The 26,789-nt window shown below is 39.6% G+C and overlaps 1 protein-coding gene across 1 annotated transcript in view; it reads right to left on the bottom strand.

The window, feature by feature from the left end:
* The window catches only part of ift80 (intraflagellar transport 80 homolog (Chlamydomonas)), a 66,733-nt gene that overhangs the window by 23,762 nt on the left and 16,182 nt on the right, over positions 1-26,789 (bottom strand). Inside the window, exon 9 of the mRNA XM_088345646.1 lies at positions 4,810-4,989. Within this exon, the coding sequence (XP_088201772.1) occupies positions 4,810-4,989 (180 nt within the window). The remainder of the gene's footprint in view (positions 1-4,809; positions 4,990-26,789) is intronic.

Raw genomic sequence — 26,789 nt, 5'->3', positions numbered from 1 at the left:
GGTCACACTTAAACATCCGCTTATCCTCAGTAGGGTTGCGGGGTGCCGGAGCCCATCCCAGCTATCTTCAGACAGTGGGCAGGGGACACCCTGAACTGGTTGCCAGCCAGTCGCAGGGCACACAGAGACAGACAACTCAGTCACTCATTCACACTTAGTGACAATTTGGACCGGCCGATTCACCTGAAATGCATGTTTTTTTGGGAGGAAACTGGAGTGCCCGGAAGAAACCCACGCAAGCACGGGAAGAACACATAAACATTAACAATGAAAAACATAGGAAACTTAAATTGAAATATTGAAAAATCTACAAAGAAAAAATAAAACACAAAACAATTTTAACCCTTTTTATACTCAAAACATTCAAAGTAAAAAGCACAGAATCCCTGAAAAAAAAAGCATTGTGTTAAATCCCAAGAGAAAAACCGGGAACCGGCTCTCGATTAGTGGGTACCCGGCTACCACTACCAAGTGAAGGCTCATAGAGCCATTCGGCTGGCGGACGACAAGAGTCGCCCACTGCATTCACCAACTCGTCTTCTCTTTCGGTGCATTAGTTGATACTGTATTTGTAATCTCTATCTAACTACTTGGTAGTTACTATCTTGAATGGTGACATGATCTAAAAAATGTGACGTAACAAACGGAGAGCAAAAAGAATGCACCGATCAAAACAGCGTCAGGTGTGCGGGGACATGCCACCAATGGTGTTCGGCAGCTAAAGTAACACACCGCTTTTGACTGTTACTGACGATAGCGGCGTAAAAAGTATTTAGTTATGTTACCCCGTTACTCAAAAAGTTAAGCCATTAGGTAAAGGTGTTATTCCCAACACGGCTAGTGACTAATGACAAAAGCACATTTTACATGCTGTTTGCAAAAATTCTAATCAAGGGTGCAAGATTGATGTTGTTACGCAAATAGACGTTTGTGTATTTAACTTTTGCAGGAAATAAAGGATGATTTAATTAATGGCACCAAAATCAACACCTTGCTTGCATTCTTCATGCAGAGTTTCGTTTGTTTCACACGTGGCTTGTCAGAAGCATAGACTTAAACTACATATAGATGAATAAAACCGTTGCATCCACTATATATAGAATGTAGCATTTTCACTGGAACAAAATAAAATGAAAATGTCTCAGGGTAAGCAGACAACAAATGAGGCTTTTTAGAGAATAAGCAGTAGCAGCAGCCCGTATTGTTCCTCTCTGTACTACAAATTCCAAAGTGCTTTACAATATGAAAATATCCTTAATTATCAGGAAATACTGTAATTGAATTGCGTCGTGAGAAACAAAAATGAAATAAAAAGCACTAAGGCTGGACCAGGGCCAAAAATTCAGCAGGCTGGACAGGGTTCAACATTGGCAGGTCAGCTGGTTTTTAAAAAAGTTACAATATACACACACACACATATATATATAAGTATTTGAACCCCCTGCTATTTTAACATTTCTCTCACTTAGAAATCATGAAGGGGTCTGAAACTTTCATTGTAGGTGCATATCCACTGTGAAAAAGATAAATTTAAAAAAAGAGAAATCTTAAAATCACAATGCAAATTTGTTAACGATTTATTTGTGTGATATAGCTGCAAATAAGTATTTGAACACCTGAGAAAATGAACATTTGGTACAGTAGCCTTTGTTTGCTATTACAGAGGTTTCTTGAAGTCTTTCAACAGGTATGCCTACACTGCAGGAGGGATCTTGGCCCATTCCTCCATACAGATCTCTAGATCAGTCAGGTTTCTGGGTTGTCGCTTAGAAACACGAAGTTTGAGCTCCCTCCAAAATGTTTTGATTGGGTTCAGGTCATTGACCAATTCCTGTCGTGTAGTTCCGGGCTGATTCCTCACCTTTCTTAGAATCATTGAGACCCCACGAGGGGATATTTTGCATTGGGCTCCACTCCAATTGAGATTGACCGTCAAGTTTACCTTCTTCCATTTTCTACCGTAAATTCCGGACTATAAGCCGCTACTTTTTCCCCAAACTTTCAACCCTGAGGCTTATTCAGTGATGCGGCCAATTTATGTAATTTTTCTAACAGCCGCCAGCGGCACTCGAGTTCAAGGCACATGAAGCAGCTTACAAGCTAAACGCAATCGAGCAGTCCGTTAAAGAAGGAAACAGAGCTACTGCAGGCAAACTTTACCTTGCGAGCGTGTTGCTAGCGTGATTATGAATAAGGGAGCGTGGAACGTCGTCTATATGATAAAGTCTCTTGCCCATACTGGGGTAGATGACTTTGATGACGTCGTTTAAAAGGAGGAAGATGAGGAAGGTTTACCATGGTTTCTACAAGTATGGTGTGTTTATTTAACAGACCGGTTCACTGTGCTGCGAGCGTGTTGCTAGTAGCGTTTTGCTACCCTCCACAGGCACGGTTTGGGATGAAAGTTATAATATTATTATTAAAGCTTTGAAAACTCAGTGTACCGTCTTTCTTTGTAAATATGTGTAACCATGTATAATATGTATTTGCAACTGTATATTTTTGTAATGTATTTATTTGTATTTATTTTGGACACTTATTCTGATAAGTCTTGCACTGACCAATTAAAAAGAAAGGGCGTAACAGATGCGGGGGATGACGGGAAGCGGGCACCGGTAAAGGTGAGTGTGGACACGGCAGACAATAGTGGATATATATTTTTCCCAACCTTACCTTTGGAAATATACAGTTTTTTTCCTTGGATTACTTTTAACGGGACCCGGACTCTGCAGGTCTGCAACCAATGTTAACTGCCGGTATCATTTTCCGTTACTTTGCCGGCTGTGGTTTTTGAACCGCGTACTTTATGTTCAGTTAAAATCGCGGGACTCAAAGTAGGGTTTGGGTTAATTTTGTGATCATGTTACATGTTTTAATGTGGGCGCATGCGGCTTTTATGCAGGTGCGGCTTGTGTAAGTACAAAAGCGGCTATCCTCTTAAAATGTGGTGGGTGCGGCTTATAATCAGGTGCACTCTATAGTCCGGAATTTACGGTAATTATTGCTCCAACAGTAGACCTTTTTTCACCAAGCTGCTTGGCAATTCCTCCTTAGTTCTCTACAGCCTTGTTGAGGTGTCCAATTTTGTCTCTTGTGTCTTTGGACAGCTCTTTGGTCTTCGCCATGTTACAAGTTAAAGTCTTACTAATTGTATGGAGTGGACAGGTGTCTTTATGCAGCTAACAACCTCAAACAGGTGCATCTGATTCAGGATAATACAGGGAGTGCAGGTGGACTTCTAGATATACACAGGTGTTCAAAAAATGTCAGAACCCTCCATGATTTGTAGTTGGGAGAAATAGCAAAATAGCGGGGTGTTCAAATACTTATTTTATTAACTGTTATATTTTTTTGGTTTGTTTTTGGGTTCTTTTTAAGGGAAAGGTAAGTACAGAAGAGTGGTGGGCAAACTGTGGCCTGTAAAATACTAGTCTATAACTGTAAAATTAAATGCAAAGAAGCAAAACAGAGGATTCCTTGAGTTGAGTTAATTTCCCCTGCATATATTACTGGTGAGCTAAAAGATTATGAAATTAATCAAGAAATAATTTTAGAGATAGTCAATTCCGGAGTTAGTTTTTTTTTTTTAAATTACTTACCGGCAATCCTTTTACAACATGTATTCGGGTGCGAAAAATCACCAGTGAAAGCTGTTTCAGTTTACCGTATCGATGCGAGTAAAAAATTGAGTATCATGGTTTGTCTAAGCAAAAGGTAGATCATTGATTGACTTTTGGGAGAAAATTGTGTGATAGCTTTTTTTAATTTATTTATTTTTCTAAATAAGCTACCTGTAAATATTTGTTTTCCTCTAAACGTTCTTATAGTATTTTTTTTCCTGTGAGCGTATATAAAAAAAGAAGGATACAAGGGGAATATCATTTTCTTAACAGTAATTTAAGAATTGTATCAACGTCACATGCCACTGCACGTCAATGCCACGTTCCAGATCATATATAAAGAGCGGGATGACACCTTACACCGATAAACAATGGCAACCTGAAGATGAAGGTGATGTATCTAAGTCAGATCAGGAGGTTTCTCCTGTTACTGCTAATTATGGAAACCAGTACAATCGGTTTCATGTGGGGGAGAAAACCCCCAGTATTGAGAGGGATGGGCGCCGCCAGACTGTACTTGCCCAAGTCCAATGGTTCCCAAAGTCAACCTGGGCCTGGACCCCCAGTGAGTCGTTCAAAAATCTCCCGGACCCTGAACCTCAACCTTTTAAAAATGTAGTCTTCGACACAGCTATGCCACTCTGGTACAAATAAATGTTAGTGGCTCAGGCGCTCCTACTTTTTGTTTTAGCACAATAATTCAAAGTGTGATTTTAAACTGGCAAGAGCAATATTCATATCATGGTTAGCTTCCAGATGTTCTTTTATCTTCACTTGTATTAGAGTTTAAAACCCCGTCTCACACTTGTACATAGTAACACAGGGAGCATAGTATTCCACGGCGGGTTTTGGGAACAGTTCCAAGCCCTCGCATCAAAAGGTGTAGTTTGACTCAAAATATTGACAGAAGGCTTCTGAATGACGGAGTCCAATTAGTTTTTTCAAACCAAAAGAATGTTGAGCCCATGATTGTTAATTTCTTTTTTGTTCTTTTTCGTTCAGAAAAATACTGTATATTATTATTACTCTGTCTCAGATATCATATCGCAGACCCCTTGGAAAGATGATTTTCACCCCCTGGGGGCCAGTGAATCAATGCCCAAGACACACCACAAAAATTGATGCCCCAACGATCAATTGGTTAAGGGATCGGTGAATGTGAACTGATTGTCTTAACATGTTCCTTTACCTGCATCATTTTCCGCTTGCTGAGGGTGATCATAAAGTTGTTCCATTCCCAGTATTGCTCCACCAGGTTGGCAAAGATTACATGTCCGTTCCCACAGGCCCCTGCCACTTGCGTGCCATCTGCAGACCACGCCAGGCTGAAAACACTTCCCGTGTTGGGTTTTTCCAAAGCGTAGGACCACTGCAAGGAAATGAACAAAAATGAAGAGGATGCCCACAAATAACAGTTTCTATTAGGAAGCTTACGGACGTTTTTAAAATTGGTGAATTGTGTATTGAGACAAAGAAGAATTCAAACTCTGTTGAAAAGTCCCAGTCAGTCAATCAGTGAGTCGTGATGAACTGCGAGACATTGAAGGAGAGCTCAGCCCTGCCAAGTCCAGCCAGTGGCGCTCGTAAACGTACGCTCTGTTATCCTCGTTTATCACAAAGCCAGTAACAGCGCTCCAACGAACAAAAGTTTTTTTCTTACAAAGGAAATGATTTAGTGGCGAGGCCTTGGGGAAGAAAGGGTAGCTCGATAGAGGTGTCACGTATCCCAAATATCAACATCCTTCAAAAATCCAATACGAAGTCCATTTTTCTGAGACGCAGATTTGATCAGTCAGTCCAAGAAAAAAAATATAAAGCCGAAAGCATGAGCAGGAAGTGATGTATTGACCGGCATTTATGTCATTGACGCTTTTGCAGAAGTCAGTAATAGTGACAAGCATCAAAACGCGAGCATTGATAAAATTAGCTTTTAATAGGCTCTAAGGCGTGCTACAATCCTGTCATAAATATTTAACCAATTGTTCTAAGATGTACTGTATTTATGATAAAGTACAGATGCGGATATTAATGTGTACTGTATCGCTTCTTCACACTTCCCGGCCTCAGTGTATTTCGGGTTGCAAAATTTTCTGTGATCCATTATTTGTCAATGCATATTGCTACGAACGGGGACAGGCAAAGCGCACTTTTTTTTTTAAAAACGTGGCGGCTCTCTTTTTGCAATGACTTTATTTCCGGTATATAAGAAATTATACTTGTGCAGCCGTGATCCATTATCCCCATTCCTACATTGCTGCAAATAGAGATCGGCAGAGCGCACATTTCTCAGGCCTGGCGGTTCTTTTATTCGCTCGGTCTAGCAAATAATGAACAGCAATTGTGCCCAATCTTGTATTGTCGCGAGCGGGAACCATCAGTAGGCACCTTTCAGGGTTTGTACATCTTTTTCATGGCTAAAATCAAGCACTTTTAAAGACTTCCAAAGCCAATTTTCCAGTTTTTACAAGTACCATCAAAAGAAATCCGTGATAAAAAGAAGGGAGCAAAAACCTTAGTTCCAAAGACTAACTCCAGCCCAAACCTTATTTTGAAACCATAAAATACTTTTGAATTAAGTTTGAAACACTTATTTGAAGCCCATACCCCAGCTCCTATCCTAGCCCAAAACCTAATCAAAGAAACATGGCAATAATTTCAAGCATTTACAAGAACTTCACCTAGAATTCAGACACTTTTTAAACCTTGAAAAACAACATTAAAATTCAAGCTTTTTTAAGGATTTCAGGCACCCATACGAACCCTGACTTTTGACAGGAGGTGTGCCATTCTGGCCAACCTAAAATGCAGTGGACGAATGTGACTATGATCAATTATCTCCAGGTCAACTTTAGTTGAGAGCAGGGGCCAGCAAAGATCTTTTTTTGGTTTAGGCCGCTAAATTGTCCAATTGTGGCCCGCCTAATATGAATTGAACTGTTTTTGGCTGTGTTACATTATCCCCAATTCTATATTGCTGCAAGGAGGGACAGGCTGAGGCACTTTTGTCTAAAGGTGTGACTTTCTAGGCTTTCTTTAAGAAAGCCGCAGTGGTGGCAGTGATACATTATCCTTGGTCGATTATTGCTAAGAGCAGGGGCGAGGCAGAGAGCATATTTTTCGGGGTTTGGGCCGCTGAAGTGTGGCGTTGTGGCCCTTGACCCAAAAGAGCCAATTTGTTTTGTGTGTGGCGGCTCTTTTTTAAAAAATTCTTTCAGTCAAAATTGAACACCCGTGTGGCGATGATCCATTACCCTGGGTCAACTATTTCTGGGAGCAGGGACTGGCAGGGCGGTTGAAACCTATGAGGAGTTGGAAGGTTACTTTGCGGATATTCACATATAACATGATGTCCCAATCCCCTTTAAGAGCAATATAGTTGTTTATTTGAAGTAATTTGAATAAATTGGTTTCGTATATTTTATGCCCCTTTTAATGACTAAATATGTAAATTGACATTTAAAAAACGAACTCAAAAACGTGTTTCTTTTGCCTGATATTTGATGAATGTTTGATAAAAAAATATACTATACTAATTGTATAAAACAGACAAATGCAAAACACTAACAATGGCAATTACATTATTTTTTTATGGAAGAGGGGGCCACAAAGGGACATAGGGCACGCAGTGGCATCAAGCCATCAAAAAAAAAAAAAGAATTATAGCGTATTTTTTAATGTTTTTTATTCAGCAGGACGGATTAAAGAGGCTTGTGGCCCGCAGGCCGTGATTTGCCCAACCCCTGTTAGGTGCATTGATCTTCCTCTATGTAGTTAATTTCACATTTGGGGAAAAAATTATAGGTGCATGAATAAGAACTGGACTGCAATGTGGACAAGAGACAGTAGTAATTGCGCTCTCGTCCCTTCCCCCCAAAAACTCCTGCCCGGCCCACTCATCCCAAAAAGGATTTTATTCCTTATTCATATTTTTGCTCACAACCTAAGTCGTGCTCGGGGAGCCTCTAGAGTTGGAGCTTCAACAATAAAGAGTCGCGTCATTTATCCTGCAGCTAACGTCTTGAGATGGCCCACTCTGTGTTAAAGCCCCCGAGGGGGAAAAGGGGAAGGGACGACTTGATGGATGCAGCTGAATGTGTACACCAGATTGTAATGGAGCAGGACATGTGATAGCTGCCAAAAAGGAGCTCTGTTGGATTCGCGCTTACCTAATGCTTTTAACACATTGAGCCGTTTTACTCCTACAAGAGTCAGCCAGCAAACCATCTGTGTGTTCGAAAAAAAACGGAAAGAAAAAAACTGTCCTATGTGTGTATTACATTTATGTACATACATGACTGTGCAACTGTGAAGTTTTTGGATTTTAGTACACGAGAGAAAAAAATACATTAACATGTATGCAGAATAAAGGGGGTTGTATGTCCACAAAATTTAAATAGATCCGAATTTTGTCCAATAGACACCCAGGATACGACATTAATCCGTTCTGAGGCAGGGATCGCAAAGTGAATTTGCTGTATAGCAGGGGATAGAAACATATGGTAATTAGTGCCGAACCCCCGGTACTCGAGATAAAAATGTTAAAATAACAAAGTAGTATATAGTCAGAACTCTTTATGTGTAATATACATGTATATGATTTGATATAATAGGTGGAATCGGGGGGATAAAAATCCCTACTACCCAGGGTCTTATTGGTCGTCGATTGGTTACAGCCACTTTCCTTGGTGAGGTTGCAGTCTTCGTATTTCTCTTTATTATTACAAGCTTCGTCACGAATTGTCTCCAAAATCTAATCGATATTGCGAAGAAATGTAGTGCGATTGTGTAATAGCAAGACGCTGAACTTTTTTTAAGGATTTATAGTTCCAGTTCATGCGATAATGCCCCTTTGTTTTTTGAGTGATGGAGTGTTTGGCCAACCAGAGTTGTGATAGTTCGTGTTTTAATGGCGCCGGCCATTTAGAGGCAAGTTTTAACGGCACTAGCCAATAAGGCCAGGCAAAGTTTGCAAGTAGCATGCTACGTCACAATTACCCACGCGTGAGCCTCGTGTGAGCAGACAGCTACCCTAACAAAGCTCCCCAAAAGAAGGCGCTGTTTTCTTAAGGTTAAAGCATGATTTTATGATACTCACAAAAACAAAACTTTTCTTTTGAAATCGCATCAAAATTGCAATAGTCATGTTTATTTGTATAGCCCTTAATCACAAGGAGTCTCAAAGGGCTGCACAGACCACAGATTATTGCAAATCACAGACTATTATTATTATTATTGAAATAGTTTATTTAAAACTGTTGCAGACTAATAAAGTTATTATTGGAACAATTACAGCTTGTTAGCTAGTTTACAACAAATACCATTTTTGTGAGCTATAACTCAATCGTTTTAGATATTGCATTTATGTTTAGGACATGGCGGATTCCACACTGTAACAGAAAAAACATAGTACACTAGGAACGCCATAACCCTGGGGTCTACTGAAATGAGTACCAATGTTGTAAGTCTTAGGTATGACTCGGCCGAGGCTCGAACCAGCGACCTCCCAGTCTCAAAGCGGGCGCCCTACCATCTAGGCTACCGAGCTGGTATTAGTGGGTAACACTAAGCTAACGGCGAGCTAAGCTAGCACGACGTGATGGCTATGCTAAGCTAGCGTTACGTGATTTATTTGCTAACGTTAAGCGAACGTTGAGATTTTCTGTCTGGATCATAGTCTTTGTAAGATTAGAAAACATTTAGTGTGGGGCTACTTTGTGTTAGTTTAATATGTTTACTTCTCGCAAGAGTGCACGGCTGCTAACCTGAAGATTAGTTATATGCCATCCGAGTAAAGTTATGCTAAAGGTTCTACTGAACAGACTGAAACCACAAGCCAAAACCATCGTAGCCGAAGAACAGGCAGGTTTCAGGGAGGAAGGGACTTCCACCGAACAGATTTTTAATCTGCGAAACCTATCTGAGATGTTTTAGCAGCACCAGAGAAAACTCTATTATGTTTTTGTTTATTTCAAGAAGGTGTTTGACAGAGTATAGCAAGCCGCCTTATTGGCCAACTTCCGGAAGTACAACATGGGCCACAAGCTAGTTCAAACCATTGAACAACTGTATGCCAATGCCAACAGTGTGGTACTGAGCGGTACCATTGAAGAGTAGTTTCAAACCCCAGTGCGAGATAAGGTTGCATTCTCTCTCCAACTTTATTCAACATCTTCCTGGACAGAATCATGTCCGAAGCTCTGGAGCAACATGAGGATACAGTCAGTATAGGTGGAAACAACATCACTATCTAACCTCTCCGTTTTGCTGATGATATTCTTGGATGGAAATTAGTCAGTTTTTGAGTTTTTTCCTGCCCTCATGTAAGTTTTAGATCAAGGGGATGGTGTACTAGTAGTCTGTAAAGGCCTTTGAGACTGTGATTTAGGGCTATACAAATAAAGATGACTTGACTTGACTTAACTCAGAGATCTGGTCAATCGCCTGGACAAAGCATTAAGCCAGTATGGAATAGAAATCAGCCCAGAAAAAAAACAAAAGGTATGACCCACAATCCTCAAAGTATCACCACAAATATCACCATTAACCACAGAAAGCTAGAGTCTGTCCCCAAATTTAAACATCTTAGAGCTCTTATGACAGAGGGGTCTGAACCAGAAATCATGGAAAGGATAGCTCAAACCACAGCTGCACTTGCCAGGCTTAAACCCATCTGGAGGGACAAGAACATAGCAATGAAATTAAGTATTAGACCCATGCAAGCGCTGGTTACTTTTATCTCCCTCCACGCTTGCAAGACATGGACTCTCACAGCAAAACTGGAAAATAAAATCCAGGCATTGGAGATGCGATGCTTCAGGAAACTTTCAGGCATCAGTACTTGTACATGTGACAAACAAATGCTCATCAGAGGGCACAATGGACCCTAAAAATAACTGTTAACGAAAACTTAAGTAGTAAGATCATTAGGACTGACCAAGATAATTCTCCAGGGCACAGTCCAAGGGGGCAGGAGGAGAGGAAGACTTAAAAAAGACTTGGGCAGACAACATTAGGGAATGGACTGGTGCCAAGTTTGCCGCGGCCCAAAAAAAGCCCAGGAACCGTCAACAGTGGAGAAAACTGTCAAGAATTGCGTCCTAATTGGAGCCCCAAGGAACCATGTGGTTAAGGGATTCGTGAACCGTAAACAATATAATATATATTTGTTTGTTCAATCAAGTGACTAGCTGCATTTTTTAAAGGAACCTAACGAAATCTGGAACTGTATTACTTGCTGGCGCAATCTCCTGGCTTGTGTCATCATTGAAGCATTAGCTTGTTCATGGTGCATGTGCAATGCAAGTACGTGCATTTCTTAGACAAGCTCGAATAAGCTCTTCTTTTTCCATTTTTTGGGGGTTTGGGTTGGAGTTTAACTTAAAGCAGGCATTTGCTTACTCTCACCATTTCCATGTTACACTGACAAATAGAAAGGGAAAGAAAACATAGGGACAAGCATGACAATAGTCTCCAGTACCCCACCCACCATTCCTCTTACCAAATGTGTTCCCTCCTGATTTTTGTATGATATAAACAGATAGGAGCAGTGGAAAACAAACCATATGAGCTCTTTGAACTCAGTTGGGATTTGTTACCAAACTTAATAGAGAAATTATTTAAGTTTCAATGTTTGTAAGGACACCTCAAACGATGCACTCCACCTTTAAGTTTATCGTAAAAAGAAAAGCAATATTGGCATCATTTCTGCCATGCCACTTGTGTGTGCATGTTTGTCTGCGTGCAATACTTTAAATTTGCCGTCAACGTCTGTGAGCTCATTGTGAGTTCCAGGGATCCCCCCACCCCCATTCGTTCCCCGAGGCTTGGCTACACGTCATGTCTGTCACCTCTCTGGCCACAAAGCTGCCCATTATAGAAAGACGAGGGGTTCGGTGACCACCGAGGGGGCTCACCCACCCAACCCCACCTCAAATATTCACAAACTGCTCCTACATGTTATTTTTTTGTTTACATTTGTCCATAAGTTGCCTTTCCACCTTCACTTAATTGTCATTTTATCCCCTTGTTATTCCATCTAAACAGTAGTTACTTGGATATGATTTTAATTGTTGATTTCTTTATAACACCTGTTTTCTATCCCCCATGGAGTAAATGTGAACGTAGCTCAAGTAGAGTTGCAGCAAAACGGTGCACTCCACGTACCTTAAATTATAGTCATAAATCAACGACAAATTTCTTGGACCTTTTTGAGGAAAACCTTGCAAAATGTCCACTTTAAAAATTGGGAAAAGATTAATGAGATTGTTAAAATTATTATGCATTTAAATAATCAACTTTCCGAGTAAATTGTTCGGATTCGAGTGATGCTAAAAGTAGAAGCAAGAAGATGATAACCGTGAAAACAAAGCTCGAGATAATAAATAAATACGAGGAAGGCACATCGTCACCCTTGCTTAAGGAATATGGCCGTAACCAATTGACGATCCAGACAATTATTAGGAATAAGGAGACGATTAAACCACTAATAAGGGCATGATAGTCGTTGCAAGTGAAAATTTTAAAATCAGTTCTAATTTTAATCAGCTGTCTAATCCCCCGTTTGCATCCACCAGTCATTTATCCACCCACCTAATTGACCGGATCAGCTCAAGTCACTTCACATCAATGGTAATTAACTGGCATTTTTCCTTTGCATGTGTGTTTATCTATAATTTTATGTAATCACATATCATACATCTTATATAGATAGTAATAACTATACACTATTTTAATGTTTTTATCTGCGGTACTGTGGGTTTTGAAAGCATTAGCTAATAACCACAGGTTTCTAGTGGCCGCTATATGGCAATTTCACTTTGAAATCCCCGTTAAAGAATGCATTAATGTTGTATCCCGGGAGTATACTTAAATAGAAGTTTTGAAATCAGTTCTAATTTTTATCTGCTGTCTCATCCCCCTTTGCATCCACCCACTGACTACACTGCACCAGCTCAAGTCATGTCACACTAAATGGTAAATCGTATGCATTTATATAGCACTTATGACCACAACCTGGTCATCCTTTTTATTTATTTATTTTATGTTATGCTATGGTTATTTTAATATTTTATTGTTTGTTAATGCAACATCCATTGCAGCCTGGTCATCCTGAAAGGGGGATTACCTCATGTGTAGTCCCTTCTCAAGGTTTCTTCATTTTCCTCATGCTAAGGTTTTTGAGTTTTTCCTTGCCCTCGTGTAGGTTTTCGATCAGAGTATAGTCTTTAGTTTGCAATAGTATGTGGTCTTTGCATCCCTTTTACACTTCTTGTGATTAAGGGCTATACAAATAAACATGACTTGTTACTTTTCAAGTCACTAAAGACTAAAGCGCTCTACAATGGGCTTCAGACTTGCCCATTCACACATACACTCATTAAAGTTAGAGAATATTTAATTTTAATTTATTTATAACAATATTTAATCATATACACATTCATTATTATTATTATTATTACTATTGTTATTAATGTTGTATTTTGGGGGTTTACAGTAGTTGTTCTAAGTTTCCAGTAGCTCTGTGTAGTAGGCACCATCATTTAAACCTGTATGAGTCATGATAATGGGATTGATGCTGGTCTGAAAGTCAGGCCAGGAAGGGGTTAAGTGGCACATGTCTTGACTAATAACTCCCAGTGGAGCTATCGGACGATTAAGACCCATTATGTCTCGGCATTAAATATGTCTGTTGGTGACCACTCAACACTTCCCTCTCTGTGCACTGATGCACAACAAAATGCTAATCGGACGAAGGGTCATGAGACCTCCCCGCCCTTCATCTCTGTGGCTTGTGTCACACTGAAGAAAATGGTTTTAACTGATATTAGAGGTAACGGGGCTTAGAAAACATGTTTGACTTTGACTACTCTTGTAAGAACAAAAAAGGCCACGTAGGCTCCCAAAAGAACATCCCAAAATTAACCTCCAAAAGAAAAATGTGTAAATATTTGACCAGGATTTCAAAGTAGAGTAGACAACAAAGTTATGTTGTACTTTGCTTATGAAATGTTCACATTTCTGTGCGAAATACGGTGTATTTCGGCCTTTTGATACAACAATTTTCCAACCGTTTTGATATCAAGATGTTTTAATCAACTAAGCCAAATTATACCTGCAAGGATTTCTTACACCAAATGTCCACAAGGGCACAGTAAATAATAACAAAACCAACTTAAAGACAAAAAAATAAATCCCTTTTCAAGAAAGTAATTCAGTCAGTTACGCAATACTAAAGAGTTTAAGCGGAGAATCGGAGACATGCCGTGCTACTTTTGTCACTACTTCCACGAGACTGAACACGTCAACAACGATGTGTGAAAGAACGGCGACGTCATCAAGTTGTCTCTTAAAAACACAGCATGTTTAACCCCTTAACGTTCCTGTTAAATTCGCCAAAAATTCCAATCCAAAACGTACCCTAAGTAAATTGAATGCTTGAAAATAAATCTCTAGTGGCGTTACGCGCACTTATTTCAGGGTCTAATTGGAAAAAAAACAATAGGGACATATTCATATCGATTTATTCATAATTTCATTATCCAAGCGATGAGTTGATCATCATTCGAATCAGTCATTATTGGCTGTTATTCAGAGGTAGAGGAAGTGTTATCTTTATTAGCTTTACAGACCCGTATAGGCTAATGCAGATTGTTGACCGTGAAACAAGCCTGCAATTGGGCGAAAAAGATTTCAATCAAAAGTAAAATTATTTTTACGGGAATTATGGAGGCTAAAAAGACAGCTAGCAACAAGGAACGTCCATTAATGGAGGGATTATTTTCAGCAGATTTCTATTACCTGTCGGCATTATTCTGTGTGTTGTAGTAAATAATTTACATGGTTGGATTGACTAGAGGGCTGCACGGCGGCACAGTGGTTAGCAAATGGGCGGCACAGTTCTGAGGTCATGAGATCGAACCTTCCTGTGTGAAGTTTGCATGTTCTTCCCGTGCTTGCGTGGGTATCCTGGGGGCACTCTGGTTTCCTCCCACTTTTCAAAAACATGCATGTCAGGTTAATTGGCCGGTCCAAATTGTCCCTAGATGTTAATGAGCGAGTGAATTGTCTGTCTCCGTGTGCCCTGCAGCTGGCTGGCAACTAGTTCAGGGTGTCCTCTGCCTATTGCCCGAAAATAGCTGGGATGGGCACCAGCACCCCCGCGACCCTACTGAGAATAAGCGGAGCAGATAATTGATGGATGGATGGATTGACTAGATTCTCACAGATGTAAGGAGGCCATGGTTCCGTACTTTTATCGAATTTGATGGCTGCAACACGACACCTTAAGTAAGCCATAGCGGATCTATAGTTTTCCGGTATCTTGTTTTCAGACCGACCGTGACGTTTCTGTGATGAGTAGATTTTTTAAGTGGTCATATCATCCCAAGGTGGGCTGTCAGACTGTTTAGGGGTCATGCAGGAAATCTGCGCAGTAGTCAAAAAAATCCCATTTTAAATGAAAATTGTACTAATTTCTGTGTGTTGAAATATTTAGGCAGAAAAATTGCAGAATATGTCATCTATATCATGCTAGTTGACAGTAATGCACTCAAAGCCTTGATATCTATAGATCTTTACCCTCCATAAATAAACAATCGGAAATCCAAGAAAAAAGGCTCGGTTTTCCAAGGTCAAGCTTAAATTCACCCAGAAAACATCCGACTTACAGACTACTCAATTTACTCGTACTTACAACCGTGGCCAGCAGATGCTCAATTTTTCCAACATATACCCATTTTTTTCATTCAATGTCTGCCACTGCAGCACGTATCAGCCCAGTAACACACACGACGATTTGCGCAGCCAGCGGACACCAAATCCTTTTTTATCCAGCAAATGCTCATGGTTTTCATTCAATGTAAGGCACCAAAACATAGCAACTTGGTCACATGTACAACAATTTTGGCAGCAGGCAGGAACAGCAAATGCTCATTTTTCCCGGTAGTTACTAATTTTTTAATTCAATGTCTCAAACCTCAGCACAAAGAAGCCTGATCACCCATACGACAATGTTAGCAGCCATCCGCCACAGCAGATACTTTTTTCAAGCAGATGCTTATTTTTAGCACGGTGGCGCAGTGGTTAGCGCTTGTGCGGCACAGTTCATGTCATGGGAACCTGTAGTGGGTTCAAATCCAGCTCCAGACTTCCTGTGCGGAGTTTGTATGTTCTCCCCGTGCTAGCGTGGGTTTCCTCCGGGCACTCCGGTTTCCTCCCACGTTCCAAAAACATGCATTTCAGGTGAATTGGCCGGTCCAAATTGTCCCTAGGTGTGAATGAGCGAATGAGTTGTCTGTCCCTGTGTGCCCTGCGATTGGCTGGCAACCAGTTCAGGGTGTCCCTTGCCCACTGCCCGATGATTGCTGGGATGGGCTCCAGCCCCCCCGCGACCCTAATGAGGATAAGCGGTACGGCTGATGAGAGATGAGATGAGATGCTTATTTTTCCCAGCAAATGCTAATTTTAGGGTTAATTAATTAAAATGTATGGCACCGCAGGGTTCAGCAGCACGGTAAAGTATACGTCAATTTTGGCAGCAAGCCGGCCCAGAACTCTACTACTACAGTATTTCACAAATATATAACGTCTCAGCAGCAGATGGCACGATTGTAATGGATTTACGACTAATCGGTCGGAACTGATTGTCCTAAGTCGGATGTTACCTACATTAAATAGCATTTTTGCTTTCACCAGGTGGTACATTTAGCATAATTCTGCTACCAAAGAACACATTTAGGGATGTAGAAAAGAAGAAAAAATCCTTGGATATGGAAAAAACGAAAGGCTACGTTACTTGTTAGCCGAGTATAGCCCGATAAGGAGCCAAACTAGTTGAGGGTTAACAGCCTTACATAAATCAAAACAGCTGTACGACACTCACCGAAGCCAGCTGGCTTTGGTTTTAACTGTGGGGCTGCACGAGCAGGACGGGACCTGGCAGTGCAGGTACAGAGCGTAAATCCTCGCACACAATAAACACAACACACATGTGCGAGTGTAATAGACACTAGACACATATACAAGTATCTGACCATAAACAGGCGCTGTGTATTAAAATGCTGACATTGGGCTTCTCTTTTAAGACCGAACCAATTCTGTAAGGTGTGATTTGGATTTAAATAAACATTTGTTTTGGGAGGCTGGGATGGTTGGCGTAGCTTCGGATGAAGTTTCATCAATCTTTAGGGGGGATTAGAGAAAATTGTAAACGTCAGTTTGGGGTGACCCCTCTACAGAGATAAAAATCCGTAGAGAGCACGTCTACAACCACTAAGAGATGTATACTGTGATAAAACTGAATTGCTGATTGAAAGACTGATTTTATTCACGCAGAGACAGCCTTTGAAAAGGAATCTTCAGAATAAAAGCTTTTTCAGTACCTACCTACTCAATACTGACATCTGAGAGGGGAAAGAATTTAGAATTTTGGAAAATTTGATCTTTAGAGAAACTGGTTTGTATTTGGTAAATCTGTGTTTATCATTACCTTTGTATAGTGGTATTACTTTTGCAATTTTATTTTTTTTGTTGGAAAACAACAAGACTGAAATGATGAGTTACGGATGCAAGTTAATGGCTTTGCAATATTTGAAATAACCTTTCTGACTACTAACATGTCAATACCGAAATAATCAGTTGAAGTTTTACTTTAGCATTTTTTTACACTATTGACTACTTCTCTCTCATCTGTAGATGGTAGAAACCTTGATAGTTGGATGAACATGTAAAAAAGATATATTGTAATAGTAATTAATGAGATCTTATCTTTTTTTAAGGTAACAGAATTGGATAGGAAAATGTTTATATCAACACACATTCTTCTCTTGTGTTTCTAGTTTTCTATCCAGGGGCCTTTCGCAATTTCACAATTGTCACACTTGCACAGTTGAGCTTTTAGGGTCTTCATAAAATGTAGGATTTTACCTAATCAACTAGCCATAGAGCATAGTTATCCTTTTTGTTTAACAATAATACTTCAAGTATCAAGAGAAAACCAATACTAATCTCAGCAGAAAAGTGCCGAGCTCTTTTTGTCACTTTGTATTTTTGATTTCTTTTTTCTCTCGTTTCTTAAAACACTTACAGTCCCACCGCTTTGATTACCCCTGGGAACATTATCATCGCAAAAATAATAATAATCTCTGAAAATGTCAATTCCTGTCCAAAAAATTCAATTTCTAGTCTCATAAAAACAATACAATTCACATTGTGCTTGTAAACCTTGTATTTCTCAGCGTCTGTTTTCCACCCGAAACGAAAAAAAACAAAACAAAAAACACTTTCGATAGGAGAGAAAATAAAGCAGCGTGTGATAGTACGATTTTACATCTGTTTAAGCGCTCAATATCGAGTACACCAAGTACGTTTGCCATTTTCGTAGGCAAACGAGCGGAGCACCAAGCTTAGCGAATGTCAGCCGATAGACTGCCGAAAAGTTGGGAGCTTTGTCGATGGAAGGTTTTCAAAGAGGGGGAAGGGGGGAAAAGTGGACGATAGATAGCACGAAAGCTCAAGAGAGTGAGTAGGATAGAGCGAGTGAGAGAGGGAGATACGCAGGGAGAGTAATGACCTGCACATGGTTTCATGCTGGAGCCTCAACATGGTAACCATAGACACATGCTGGGGCCTCCTGGGACTCATCAGTGAGGCACAGCTGTGAGCTGGACAGCAGAATTCTATTAGCACCAACTATGCACACATGTGCTTACAATCTTGCTCGCTCTCTCGTATGTGTATGCAGAAGAGAGAGCAAGCAAGAGAGAGAGAGGGAGATAAACATACAGACATTTCAGCACAGATAGTTAAAATCAAACATGATTCTTTACCCAACATCAGCACTATTGGCTTAGGTGCCAGAATAAACAAACATAAATGAAGAAATCACTGGGTATGTTTACAGGCAGAAAATAATTCAATTGGCATTATTCTGCCTATGTAAAGTCATGTTCATGAGCACAATAATCTGATTAAGGTTTGAATATTCCGATTGGAATGGTTGGGTTATTTCTTTCATTTCCGGGATATTTTGATACCGCAGAGTCCTGTGGGACCTGTAGTAGTGTAATCACTCGCTAATTCCCACATGTACTTTGTGCCCTCTGTCAATTGCTGGTTGAAAACACTCCACAATCCATTATCCCCAATCGTGATCCACATTAACCAAGGTCAACAAGGGATTACAGTATATGGCAGGGTCTGGAAACCTATGGCTCGCAAGCCATATGTGGTTCTTTTCATGAGTAAATATGGCTCGGAGATAAAATGGAACATACGCGATAATTTATTGTATAGTTAAACGAGGAGCCGACTGTCACAAGTGCAAAATCGAAACAATACGAACTTCACAAGAGGTTCTGTCCAGTATATGTAGGACACAATTTTCACTACAGTTTACAGTCAAGGTGTCACACCAACAAACCCTGTTTTGGATGTAAATAATCCTGTATATGGAAGCTCACTAGCCTTCTATGTTCATTTTTTTTATAAAATTTACAATGAAAAGCCACACAACTAAAAAACAAACTTTTTACCAAAAGCTTAAACAAAGCACCTAGAGCAATTTAATCAGGTGAGTGTCAAGAATGAGCGGAGCTATACACAGGACAGGACATGCGCACCCCTTCTACTCACCCAGCGCAGTCTGCACTGAAGGTAAATAGGTTGGTATCCTCGTTTGCAGTATTTTGTGACATTTTTACAAAGGAACTTCGCTCCCACCCTGTTTTGAAACCATTATTTAGGACACAAATGACATTCAAAATGAGCCTCAACAAGTAACTGCGGGAGAGAGACACATTTTAAGTGGTATAGCGATATTGATATGGGACATTAGATGTTATCAAATCACCAAACGTCACACGGTAAAATTAGATGTGCCGAAGAATAAGCTTTCGTCTGCAGAGAACATTTAGCGGTTTCATTGAATTTAGTCTAATAAATATCACGTGGCTTTCTCAACAAGATAAAAATATTTTTGCTTTTTTGGCTCTTTGAGTAAAAATGCTTCCTGACTCCTGGTATATACTGTACATAATAAAATTAGGACATATATTGGAAGTGTTTTATTTGGAGCTGTTATTTAATTTTGCTTATCATTTGACAGAATTGTTTATCATACTGTAAGCTCATGCTGAAGTATTATTTAAATGATAATGTTAATCGGTACATCCCCCAATACAAGTACACAAGTGCTAGAATCTGACTGTTTCTGTCAGCGTAGTGACATTTCTTTACTTACCTAATCACATTTCAGAATAATAAATACAGTGGAACCTCGGTTTTCTAACGCCTCTCAGTTCGAACAAATCGGAGTTCGACCAAAAATTTAGAGAAATTCTTGCTTCGCTGTTCGGTCAAAAATTCGGAGTTCGAACGCCGGTAATGCGTGAGTGCGTGCGCTAGAGTGCGATGCTGAGCGGCGTACGGGTGTAGATCGCCCCCACCCCTCGTGACCAACTGTTATCACGTGCGCACTTGCCTCTTTTTGCTTTCGCTTTTAATATTGGTGAACGGAGTGTTTTAGCCCCTAACTATGCCTCCGAAGAAGGTCGGTGCAAGCAGGACAGGTGAAAAAAGAAAAGTTGTTCGTACAACTATTGCCTTTAAGAAAGACATAATAGCTAAATATGAAAGAGGTGTGCGAGTTTCCGATCTTGCTAGGGAATACAGCATGCGCCTTCTGCTGACCACCACAAAGGTAAGAAATCCTATTCATAATTCTTTTTTTTATCTTTTTTTTTTTTTTAAACACTTTCGTGTTAGCATAATCTTTCGTACGGAAGATCACGATAAAGCGAACGTACAATTAGCCTGGGTTAGCTTTATGATTACGTCGAACATTCAGGTAAACGTTCAGGGTGTTGGAACTGAGCCCAAAATTCAGGGTGTTGGAACGGAGCCCCCTTTCCAATGAAGCGCTAGCCACTTGTGGTGCTAAATGACTTGTAAACGACCTGATTTTTTTATTTTTACACGTTCATGTTAGTGTAATCTTTCGTACGGAAGAGTACGATAACGCGAACGTACGATTAGCCTGGGTTAGCTTCATGTTTACGTTAAACATTCATGGTAAACATTCAGGAAGTTGGAACGGATTAAAACGATTTACATTATTTTTAATGGGAAAAATGATTTCGGTGATTGAACAAATCGGTTCTCGAACAGGGTTCTGGAACGGATTATGGTCGAGAACCGAGGTTCCACTGTAAATGACATCGCTAGTGACAATAACTGAAAATTGTGCAAGGAAAACGAATCACAAAATAGCCAAGTTAAACAGAACTTAGATGTATGGTAAAGTTGTACAGTTGAGTGAGGGCAGGGAGAGAAAATTAAAAAAAAAACACTAGGGAAAATGGGCGGAGAGAGTATCGGGAATGGTTTGGGGGTAGGGTTCGCCAGTGGGAGATGGCCTGGCACAATGAGTCTTACTTGTTAGCCAGTGGCAGTGTCAGAGATGGTGACAGGGTCCAGACGCTAGACAGCAGCTGCAGCGCCTCGTAAATAGACTGCTGTCTAGCTGGCGCATTTGCACAGCAGTGGCCGGCCGCACATGCTCGCACACGGCCAAGCACGCGGGCACATGCATGTATACCATGGGAGGCAAACAGACAGTGACTTATTGTTTCTCCCCCTCATCTTGAAAAAAAAAAGACATTGGACCCCTTTGTATTGTGTCATGTTAAGGCTGCCGTGAAGAGGAATAAACTCCATGCGCACAAAACCTCAACCAAATCTCATTTGGAGCCAATGATTATACAGTTTACCTTCACCAATTCGTGGTTCGACTTTCGCGTCCTCGGAGCATCACCATTTGTTTACTGTCGATAGATTACAGAGATAAATATGTACTTTGCTGTTTTTCGGGGCAGTTCACAAGTGCTTTTACACGCAAACCAATCGGGGAGATTACTTCTATTTTCTGGCCGCTGATTGGAGCTATCAGAATTAATCGTTTTCAATACAATGACATTATGGCTAAAACTGTGTCACAATTTATTTCTAAACAAAATTACAATCTCTATTTTGATCACAATAAAAAAGAAATCCTTCCACGTTTCCCTAAAAAAAAATTGAAGATTGTATTTTAGAATAGATCAAGATAATTTTCAGATTTGGAGAATTCTTTCAGAGTAGGATTAAGGAGCACCATTATTAGGTTGAAAGTGCTTCTTGAACAATCCATCCATCCATCAATTATCTGCACTGCTTATCCTCAGTAGGGTCGCGGGTGTGCTGGAGCCCATCCCAGCTGTCTTTGGGCAGTGGGCAGAGGACACCCTGAACTGGTTGCCAGCCAGTCGCAGGGCACTCAGACACAGACAATTCGCACGCTCATTCATACCTAGAGACAATTTGGACCGGCCAATTAACCTAATATGCATGTTTTTTTTTGTAATGTGGGAGGAAACCAGAGTGCCCGGAGGAAACCCACGCAAGCATGGGGAGAACATGCAAACTCCACACAGGAGGTTTGATCTCATGACCTCAGAACTGTGCCGCACGCAACCCACTGCGCCGCGGTGCTGCCCCCTTCTTGAACAATGTTGTCACTTAAAAGGACACTGTATAATATTCGACCAATAGATGTTGTATGTGTGGTGCGACCGAAAATGAGTGCTACAAAGCACAAGGAAGAATACAAACTACAGAAATTCAAAGTTACCAAGCTGCGCCAAATTCTTCTCATTATTTTGCCTATCCTTTTTGAGTTTTTGGGGTACCTGTAGAATACAAATAAATTCAATTTCTTGACATAACAGATTTCAATAAGATGCACGTTTGTGTGAAAGCTCATACATTTTTGCTTATTATTAGAATCAATATTGTCATTTTTTGATTAATGAAGTTATTATTTACCACAAGAAGGCACCAAATACACACAGTCTCTTTAAAAACATAAATAAAGTAATGATCAATAATAACCTTATTTACAAATCTATAATAACTAATATTAGTAAGGATCAACATTTTGAATACAAAAAAGAACATTGCTTGAATTTTTTGTAATTTTCATAGAAAATATTTAATATTGCATTTAATATTCTGCTGGCGTAATAAAATATGGAAGATTTCTAATTGTGGTGGCTCTGCATTTTGAAATTTGAAATGTATCAACCTTCTGGACAGTGTTTAATCTAATATGTGCAAATTTTAAAATCTAAATTTGCATTGTTTATCAATAACCAATAATGCAAAAACACTTGCATTAGCAGCTAGCAGCTTTTTCCAGTATACTAGCATTACCATTTATAGTTAAGGTCGGTGTAACAGGCATGAAATACTAAATTATTTAGCTTTAACCGGAGTGCCATGTTTAATCTTGTTGCATAAAACGTTCCACAATGTTGATATCAATGACAATATAGACAATTCAATCCAAGACCTGCTAAAGTAACATTAGTAACTAAACCGAAGCCAGCCACCAAGCTGATGCTATTTGCTAATGTCGCTAGTGACTGTGAAAATATTGGATTAATCCATTCCAGGGACTCCAGACAGAGAACAGCAGCAGTTTTTGAGATCACATGATATTTAAGTCTGATCCAAGTACGATTTACGTTCAATAACCTAATATTGTCATATTGGCCACGCCTGATTAAATTTAATGATTCATCGCCAAAGCCCCGAATTTGAAGCAGTCAAATTCGTAGCACCGTGCCCTTACAGTCACGTCCATCCCCTTTGCGCTGCCTGCTGTGAAAATAAAAAACAGATTACCAATCCTCGACTCAGCAACTGAACCGAACTGAACTGCTTGGTGGAAACGTGAGTTCGCATGCGGAGTCTCTCTGTTCAGGAGCCAACCTTCACTCCTTTTTTTCATCGTGTAGCCTCTTACCCAGTGTGACATGCTTGCATTCACCGTTCCAATAACTCTTCTGTGTACCTAACCTGCTTTTTGGCGGTTTGATGCCGGCCGCCAAGCCACATCTGGAAATGGCTACTGGGGGGAATAAAACGATGCAGGGCGTGCCACTGTTGCATGAAACACCTAAAGAAAATTGACGCCGATTTATTAGTCAGCACACATTTATCTGTTTTCATCACGCGAGAAGGGGACTTTTATTTTGGGACTTTAGGAAGAGAAAATAAATACGTTGTGACTGGCTTAGGGGCACGGCGTAGTAGGAAAAAAAAGCAAGGAAAAGCAACGTCACGTGAAAGAAAGGCCGTGTCTGTTTGGGAGTGTGTAAAAGAAGTAGATCAAGAGTGAGGGAGCGTGGTCAAACAAAGAGAATCCTGAGTCAGCAGCAGAGCAGTTCGGCCCCCCTTCTTCGCTTCTTGCCCCCTCTCACCCTCCTACGCTACAGTACAGGGCCACTCCTCTTTCTCCTTCTTTTTCCCTCCTTTTTGCTTCGCCCAGCCCCCTCAGTTTATGTCTCTGCTTTTGCATGCTGTTTCTTGCTTTCCGAATGCCCCTTCGTCTTTTAGTGCTTATTCGTGTTTTCTCTGTTGCATACTTTGTAGCAAGTTTTGATGCCAGTGGCTCTGAAGAGAAGTTCTACTTAAAATAGGTTCTGTTCTTATGTGGACTTCCATATAACGCTCGCAAAATCTAATTCTATTATGTAGTATTACTAATAACAGACTGTGTATATATATATATATATATATATATATATATATATATATATAATTTATATAAATATATATTGCATGTAAAGAAAACAAAGCAAAACCGGGTCACAGTGGTGAGAACGCCAGAACCTAACCACAAGACCATTATTGGTACAGATGACATATGAAAAGGCATTTGATATTTTTTTCCCCATCATCACACTGTTTTCACTAATGGTGCCAGAAACTAATGTTAGAGAATGGCAAAAACCAAAAGGTGTTTCGAAAGATATTAATTAAAACAAAATTAAGTAGGAAACAACTATTTGAATAATTTTTTATTTGGTATTGTGTTTATAGTGTACGTGGTCAATAAATGATTTGTATCATAGCCATGTGTATTGAACCGTTATTTTCACTAAAAATGCTTCGTTTGAGCTGAGAAAAAGTGAAGCAAAATTTTATCCCAATTTTTTATGAAAAAATTATGGGTTTGGGTTATATATGACTGTGTGTTATACACGAGTATATATGTATAGATAGTTAGTTAGTTAGTTAGTTTAACTAACTAACTAACTAGCTAACTAGATAGCTAGATACTTTATTCATCCCCGCAGGGAAATTCACATTTCCAGGAGCATCCCTGAGCTGAGAACAATACAATAATAAAGCAAAAAAAAAAATACAATATACAAATACCCAGTGTGACGTGCAAATGCCCACTGTAGCGTGTTATATAGAATATCTAAATACTGCTACACAGAATACATATTGCAATAAAATTCGGTAATATGCAATGTAGGTGGTGTGGTTAAATGTGGGCTTTTACTCTGCCGGGTGGAGTTAAAGAGCCTCATGGCATGAGGAAGAAAAGATCTCTTCAGTATGTCCGTGGTACAAGACAGTGACAGCAGTCTGTCGCTGAAGCTGCTCTTCTGTCTGGATATAATGCTTTGTAGTGGATGTGATGAATTGTATATATATATATATATATATATATATATATATATATATATATATGCTTAAATGCATGTGTATACGGCAATTCATCTCTATAACGCAGTGTACTTTTCACACTTGCTGCTTCTCGGCTTTTAATCATGTATTGTGTTCTGTATTCTGATTAGCTAAAGAGTTCCTAAAAGAGTAAGTATAGGTAAAACAAAAATCCATGTTTAAAGGTACAGTATATCGTAGGTTTTTTGTAAAGGAATGCTTGGGCCTGTAAAAAGTGTTTTTTCTTTGGTTTGCATTTTTAATGCTTTACTCAATTGTATAAAAACTCAAAAATAAATTAAAGGTTCACTGCATACATATATATATATATATATATATATATATATATATATATATATATATATATTCATTTTTTTATTGTCTTTGTTTTCTTCATATGTAATAGACTGAATAAAATGTTATCGCTTATTTGATTTGATATTGCTTTGTATGCATTACTTTTTTATTTGATTTGTCTTTCCGTTTGAATTAAGAAATTAAATACAATCCATTGATATTTCAAAAATATTTGTTAAAGAGGGGAAAAGCCCAAATCCTCCTCTTCGTTCCTTTAGTTTGAAAATTGGGAACGATCCACCACATAAACAAAACCGTAATAAGGGGGTTAGGTGACTTGGATCATTTAAAAAAATAACGACATAAATTGTGTTCAATGTTGCCTGTTTATAGTTTTAATGGTACACTCTTTTTATATTCTGGTCTAGACCAAAGAAAATTGATACAAGCTGGCCTACTTTGCACGATTTCATCAGATCGCTGCACCAATCTGGAAGTTTTTCCACAATTTACTCTAATCCCCCCTTCCAAAAACCTCAAGTAACATTAAAAGCACCAGAGATTTCCCCAGACCTCTTTCAGATATTTATATATGGTAAGATATTATCATAACCTCCTCAAAACACCTTACTCCTGGAGAGAACATATATGCCTTGGCGCAAATCTCCTCTAGCCTTTTTGGCACCGGCTGGAAAGTTAACATTTGATCCTAATTAAATGAAAATGGAGCATGAAATGCCATGCGATCAGCATGGCAGGTCGTTATGTTTACATTCATTACGGCAAGGCAGAAGCCGCACGCCGTCTTGACTACAAATTCAACATGTCCCAAAAGAGCGTTGCGTGCAATGAAGTTCCTGGCTAATATATAAATCTATATATTTACAGGAATAAAACACTTAACATTTGTTGTTGTTCCTAATTTAACGTATCGCTTTATATGCAGTAACTATGAGTATAAAGTAGTGGGAACACAATACAAATGAAAACACCAAGCAAGACAATGCAAACCACAGCAGACTGCAATGTGCTATGCATCATGTTGGGTAAATGACAAACAGAAAAGCTGTTTTGGTATTCAAGAAAGGATTTCATTGGGGATATCCAAAAGAGAAGTCTTGATAGACAGATACAGACTCCAGTTTAAAATAATGAGCCTGTTCTCATGAGAGTTTTATAAAATTCTTCTCAACATTGACTGTAAGCTCTATGCTATGGTGTTGTAACATTATACAGTACACGACCCCAGGATACAGCACCCCCTCCTTATGATGTGGAATATGTTGATTTTTGGCTGCTCGGTACGGCTTTTTCCTG

This window comes from Urocampus carinirostris, chromosome 10, assembly GCF_059441175.1.
Source record: "Urocampus carinirostris isolate Australia breed hairy pipefish chromosome 10, RoL_Ucar_1.0, whole genome shotgun sequence".
NCBI lineage: Eukaryota > Metazoa > Chordata > Actinopteri > Syngnathiformes > Syngnathidae > Urocampus > Urocampus carinirostris.
The sequence above is the reverse complement of the archived record's forward strand: the minus strand, read 5'-3'. Positions and strand labels throughout refer to the sequence as shown.